General features: G+C 39.1%; 1 protein-coding gene across 1 annotated transcript; it reads right to left on the bottom strand.

Moving 5' to 3' along the window:
- Positions 1-376: 376 nt before the first annotated feature.
- On the bottom strand, positions 377-6,592 carry LOC117989052 (uncharacterized protein DDB_G0292186). The gene is made up of 6 exons (XM_034976355.2): positions 6,518-6,592; positions 5,459-6,137; positions 5,064-5,146; positions 1,695-1,803; positions 1,029-1,167; positions 377-717 (listed from the first exon to the last, which is right to left on the bottom strand). The coding sequence occupies exons 1-6, from the start codon at positions 6,590-6,592 to the stop codon at positions 552-554; spliced, it is 1,251 nt and encodes a 416-aa protein (XP_034832246.2). The 3' UTR covers positions 377-551.
- Between the last annotated feature and the right edge of the window lie 461 nt (positions 6,593-7,053).

Here is a 7,053-nt window from a genome sequence, read left to right as displayed (position 1 = left end):
ATTATTATTGACATGATTTAGAATTGTAGTAATTTGTTAATATTAATTTTAATAATAATAATCATTGTATTAACGTATAACGTATTAGAATAAAGGCTTTTTTTATTTTTTTATTTTATTTTATTTTATTTATATACAAAGTTCATTTAGTTCAGAAATTCAAGATAAATTATTACAAGTAGAAATAAAACGTAGATAGGTAAGTGAAATCAAATTTAATAAAGGCAATTACAATTATTAATAAGATGAACAAAATGTTTATTTTAACGTCAGAACTTCGACGCTATATTCCTTGCACAGTTTGGCGACATGATGCGCCGCGACTGCCGCTCGACGTGGCAGAGTCGCGACATCGTCTCCTGTCGCGGGACGCACCTTGAAGGGCTGAAAGCGAGTGGTTCCTGACATTGGGTTGGTTTATCATTATTTTAAAATGTTGGATCTTTTTTATTCATAACTTCAAGACAAATTACAAGTAGAAATAAAACGTCTAAGATAGGTAAGTGAAAGCAAATTTCATAAAAGTAATTACAATAGGATGAACAAAATATTTATTTTAACGTCAGAACTTCGACGCCATATTCCTTGGACAGTTTGGCGACATGATGCGCCGCGACTGCCGCGCGACGTGGCAGAGTCGCGACATCGTCGCCTGTCGCGGGACGCACGTTGAAGGCTTGAAAGCGAGTGGTACCTGGCATCATGCGACCTATAACCCTGGAATGAATAATATTATGAATTAGCTAAAAAAATCCTTGGGCCACATGGCCGCAGCCCACGGAAGTCAGATTTAACATATTCAACCGAGTAGACTCGGAGATCTATAGTCCGCGACATGTCGAGATTGCAATCGGGGTAATAGGCGGGGGGACATCCCGTACACACGCATATCACCCGCGCTCGCCCACACTGGGTTAGCGGGGGGGCTGTGCGGGTGTGCGGGGAGTTCCCTCCCCGATTGCCATCTCAAACTGTAGCGTACTATAGTTTCAATCGCTCCTATATTCAAGGTCCTTAATAAATCTTACCTGACCATACAAGGGGGCTTCAGTTCTGGTAACAAGAAATCGATCTCATAGTAAACGATCTGGATAGCCGGGCCGTTCTCATCCCTAACCACCAAGTTTTTGGCGCAGGATTCTCCGGCTCTTACAGTCACGCATTTCCCTAAAAATTATGTGCATTTAAAAAAGCTACTTATAAAGTATTTAATAGTACCACTATCATCTAACATTTATGTGGAAGGACCCTAAGTGCAACCATACACGGGCAAGATCATGACAGACCCTGACCGCTTCAAATTGCGACTGCTTAGGGAACTATCTTTTTTTTGTATCTAAATATTTAAAAGGAAAAGGTGACTGACTGATCTATCAACGCACAGCTCAAACTATTGGTTGGATCGGGCTGAAATTTTTCCATGCAGGTTGCTATTATGACGCAGACATCCGCTAAGAAAGGATTTTTTAAATTTCAACCCCTTATGGGCTGAATTTTCCTACGTCATAATAGCTATCTGCATTCTGCATGCCAAGTTTCAGCTTGATCGGCCGTCTAGTAGTATGAACTGTGCGTTGACAGACCAGTCAGTCAGTCAGTCACTCAGTCAGTCACCTTTTTCTTTTATATATTTAGACTCTTAAAGGGGTAGAAAGCTTTGGAAGTTTGGGTGCTAAGCTGCAAAAGATTCTTACCAACAATTTCATAGAATACCATGGCACCAATATCTTGAATAGACTTATGCCATTTGAGGATTTTTTCGACAGGTCCAGAGAATACCCTTGTACCAGATTTTTGCAATTCCTATGTGGACAAGGAAAAGTCTATAAGCATCGTGTACACTTTAGGTACCTAGCTCAAAGTACCTACCTACATTTGACGCTTGGTATAGGCTATGAAACGACAAGTCTCTTTGATTTCACGTCACGCCTAATATTTGACAGATGTCGATTCAGGATCAAAACGGTGAGTTTCCTCACTCTAGTTCACTCTGCTGGTGTTTCGATGTTCGAAATCTATCAAATAAATAGGTATCAAAAATTGCAGACCGGCAGGATTCGTACCCGCGTCTCCTGGGATCGCGCTTGACGCTCTGACCACTAAGTTACGGTTCGCTTACTGCCGAACGTGACGTGTGATATGTATAACACTATACAAATTATAATAATATAGAAATCTATCAACATTGTGAAAATTTATAAAATCTCGTACTATAAAGGGTACAAACCATGGATTGTTCGACGGAAGCTTTATAGTTTTTTAAAGACAAAACGTCGGAGACGGATATTGCGCGCGCCGCCCGGCTTTTTACTTCCCCGATGAACTTTATTTACTGGGACAAAATCACTCGCTTTTACTTAGACGACAATGGAGAAAAGTGCTGCATTTACTTTTATGACGGGCAATTTCTTTAAGTTTTCGTTTTATGGAGCATCCTGTACATACGCGTTTTTACAGCTTTTGGAGGTAGTTAGTAGGCCTAGTTACGACGGCGCGTAATATTAGTAATTGTCAATGTTGATCTAAGACCTAAGTCACTATGGTCTGAAATCCGAATCTGGCCTTTAACTTTAATCCAAGTCTTATAATAGAACACTTCAAATAACTGTCGGTCCCGGTTATCAATCCATACTAATATTATAAATGCGAAAGTGTGTCTATCTGTATGTCTGTCTGCTAGCCTATCACGGCCCAACCGTTTAACCGATTTAAACTAAATTTGGTACAGAGATAGCTTGCATCCCGGGGAAGGAAATAGGCTACCTTTTAGGAAAATTAAAGAGTTCCCACAGGATTTTCAAAAACCTAAATCCACGCGAACGAAGTCGCGGGCATCATCTAATACAGTATAGTACAGTAAAAAGAAACGTCGTAACTCACTCACTAGCTGACTCATCTACTCCTAGCCCAAACCCTATGGACCTTAAAAACTGAAATGTTGCTCTTAATAATGTAGACAAGAAATAACGCCAGATTTTTCGAAAAAGCGGGATAGGGAATAAAGAGGATTTATATTTTCGCTGTATGACTGAAGTAAGAACTGAAAGCGCAAAACCGGGGCGGGTCAGATAGTTATTAGTTATCACCTTAATTAAGGTTACACCTTAATAATATAATGTAGGTATAATCTATATCTATACTATTATCTATATCTATACTTCTATCTATATCTATACTCTATACTATTATATAAAGAGGTAATGTCGTTAAGTTTGTTTGTAAGGGGTAATCTTTGGAACTACTGAACCGATTTTAAAAATTCTTTCACCAGTAGAAAGCTACATTATTCCTCAGTGACATAGGCTATATGGGATCTTTAAAAAGCTAAATCTACGCGGGCGAAGCCGCGGGGATCAGCTAGTATTATATAGTTTGTATGCATCAAGGCGTTGGCGCTGCCGTGTCTCGTCGCGTCACGTAGCGCAGTGCCGATGCGTTAGGACCCTTAGCCTAATATTCTCAGAAGATAATGTTATTCGACATACATAATATATGAGTTTGTATGAATCAAGGCGTTGCTTTGACACTGCCGCGTCTCGTCGCGTCGCGTAGCGCAGCGCAAATGCGTTAGGATCTTTAGCCTAATATTCTTAGAAGATAATGTTATTCGACGGAGCCGCCCGTTACCGACGCGCAAAAGATTTAATTAAGATCCAAGTCACGCGTGAGGATCGCCTAGATTTTAATTTAATTTATAGCGCATAAAACTAAATTGAAGCAGTTTTCCATATAGCTCCACGCGGCTAATTAGCTTCAATAGACGGGACGGGCATATTAATTAATAATTAATTAAATTTCAGTGTCTTATAACTTTGCAACTCATTTGTTTCATGGGTGTAAAAGCTGTCGTAAACTACAGGGTGTCACCAGAACGCTAGCTTATCTTCATTGTTATACTATCTACACACAATCCAATACCAATAACCATTTGCCTCGTTTCGCAGTTTTAGTGATTTATTATTTTTCAAACCCGCAATGTATAGCGTGCAAAATTCGGGGTGAATGCCCCTCCTACGACGAGGCATTGATTCCGAGCAGCCTACTTACGAAACGTTCGTTGACCGCTAGCGTCAGTCAGATTTTTGCAATATTATCGTACATACATACATAGTTGTGTTCAGAGTTACAACCTTTTACAATATGAATTTAGGTCAAATCTTTCAAGTCGGCTGAAAAGTTTGACACAGTTTTCCCACTTTATTACAAAGTTACATAGAACCATTGTTCCATTGTATCCTACACTTTGACTGCAAAAATTAGCATACCTACTTAAGAATATTGAACTGCATTAAAAAATGCATAGACGTACCTTACAATCTCCTTAGACACTTTCTATACGTATTCTATATTCTGTGGCTACAGTACGCGGCAGAAAATATTCTACATCGACCTTTAGAATGAGATAGCGGTTTCGTAGAGCGTTTTCTCTGTCGTTGAGACCATAGTATGGTTGAGATCGACAAAACTCACATGTATGAGTGACAGAGACAACGCTCTACAAAGCTTAAATCTCATTCTAAAGGTCGACGAACAATATTTCTTGCCGGCTACTGTACAGTACGCGGCCGAAAATAATGTACATCGGCCTTTACAATGTCGTATACAATCTATATGACGTTTTGTCGGTCTCAACGACAGAGACAAATGCACTACAAATCCGCTTTCTCCTTCTAAAGGTCAATGTACATTATTTCCTGCCGCGTACTGTAGGAACCTACTTATTAAAAACGTAAAATATTATAAATGCGAAAACGGGTCTGTTTGTCAGTTTGTTACCTTTTCAAGCCCCCACCCGCTTATCCGACGAGATATCTACAGAGATGCTTGCATCCCGAAGACGCACATAGATTACTTTTATCCTTCAAATTCAGTTTCCACGGAATCCACGCGGAAGTCACGGGCATCATCTAGTTCCTAATGAGTGACAGAGACAACGCTCTACAAATCTGCTATCTCCTTCTAAAGATCGATGTTCATCACTTTTGGCCGCGTACTGTACCTATCTCTTTCTGAATTTCGCAATTCGCATGAAAAGTTCGTGAAACACAATGACAGATACTTACTTTTAGTTTCTCAGCCCGAGTTTTGACTTGGCTCTGTAGTTCGTGCTTCAATAAATCAATTTCAGTGTGTTTCTTGGAAGCTACTGAAATGCAAAGTCATCATCATCATCTCAACCCATCGCTGGCCCACTACTGAGTATAGGTCTCCACTCAAAATGAGAAGGGTATAGGCCATAGTCCACCACGCTGGCCAAGTGCAATCAGCCTCTATCATAGCAGGACCTAAACTTGACGAGGCAGCCTCGTTACCAACTAATTGCTGTATTGTATACTGTTGACTCCATATTCATGTGTGGGCACCTAAGGGTCAAATTATTTACTATGGCCACCTAACATTCCCCTTTACAAATGAAAAAGAAATCGAAATTTTTGCTAAAAAATAATCAAAAGCTAACCTTTTGGCATTATTTGTGGCACATTGAGTTTATTTTCGTTTCTTTCAGCTCCTTTGAAATGTCGATTATTTGTTCCAGCTCCGTTGAAATTACGATTATTTTCTTGTCCTCTATTGAAATTATTATTCGTATCAGCTCTATTAAAGTTTTGATTATGCATATCATTTTTATTAAAAATGGCATTATTCACTTTAGCTCCACTGAAACTGGAATTGGCTTGAGCTACGTTGAAATTTGAAGTAATTATTTGATTTCTGTTTAAATTACGATGATTAGCTTCAACTCTATTGAAGTTTTGATTATTCAATTCATTTTTATTGAAACCGAGATTATTCACTTCAGTTCTATTGAAATTGAGATTAGTTCCTGGAGCCCCGTTGAAATTTGGATTATTGTTTATATTGTTATTAACTTCAACTCTATTGAAATTATTGTGATTGTTTGCCTTAGCTCCGTTGAAAATTTGGTTATTCGCTTGAGCTTTATTGAAATTACGATTATTAGTGACGGCACCTATAAAATTGCGGTTTTGGTAATCACTACCAAATGCAGTAGCTTCTGCTGGTGAGGTTATATTGCCTCCATGCATAGTTTGCACATATCCTGCATTATTATTACCATATTCAGCTAAATACCGGGGATCAATGCCGGATACAATTTGACCTTGTGCTTGAACGACCTGAAAAGTTTTTTATTGTTGTCCAATGAAAATATTATTATTAAACAAACTATAATACGCGAGAGGTCGATATGGCAATCGATCCTCTCGCGTCTTTATATTATTACTAGCTTATGCTCGCGACTTCGTCCGCGTGGACTACACAAATTTCAAACCCCTATTTCCCCCCCTTAAGGGTTGAATTTTCAAAAATCCTTTCTTAGCGGATGCCTAACGTCATAATAGCTATCTGCATGCCAAATTTCAGCCCGATCCGTCCAGTAGTTTGAGCTGTGCGTTGATAGATCAGTTAGTCAGTCAGTCAGTCAGTCAGTCACCTTTTCCTTTTATATATTTAGATTTTAATATTAGTGTGATTAATAAAAATAAATAAATTTTACATTTGGCGGGTAGTTCTGCCCGTGAGGCGTCACTAATCTGGGCGTCCCTAATTGCTGCACATTTGTGTTTTGCATTTCCGCTCCGTAACTGTAGTACAAACTATTTTCAGGGCTGAAAAATAAACATTTAGACCCAACAGGCACGTTTTTTTTTTTAAAAAATATTATAGGCGCACGCTTGACCACGATCACACCTGATGGGAAGTGATGATGTGGCCTAAGATGGGACGGTCGACTAGTCGCCGCCGACCGTTACAATCTGTAATTTATATGGAACTAGTAGATGCCCGCAACTACGTTCGCGTGGATTTAGGTTTTTAAAAAACTCCTGGGAACTCTGATTTTTCGGAATAAAAGGTAGCCTATGTCACTCTCCCAATTTATAACTATACCCATGCAAAAAACCATGTCAATCCGTTGCCCCGTTGATTTAAGGACACAACAATAAACCAACAAACAAACAAACACACTTTCGCCTTTATAATATGGATTGGGTAGTGAATTAGTGATATGGGTAGTGTTTGATAGGGTGTACC

The sequence above is a fragment of the Maniola hyperantus genome, chromosome 15, assembly GCF_902806685.2.
Source record: "Maniola hyperantus chromosome 15, iAphHyp1.2, whole genome shotgun sequence".
Classification (NCBI taxonomy): domain Eukaryota; kingdom Metazoa; phylum Arthropoda; class Insecta; order Lepidoptera; family Nymphalidae; genus Maniola; species Maniola hyperantus.
The sequence above is the reverse complement of the archived record's forward strand: the minus strand, read 5'-3'. Positions and strand labels throughout refer to the sequence as shown.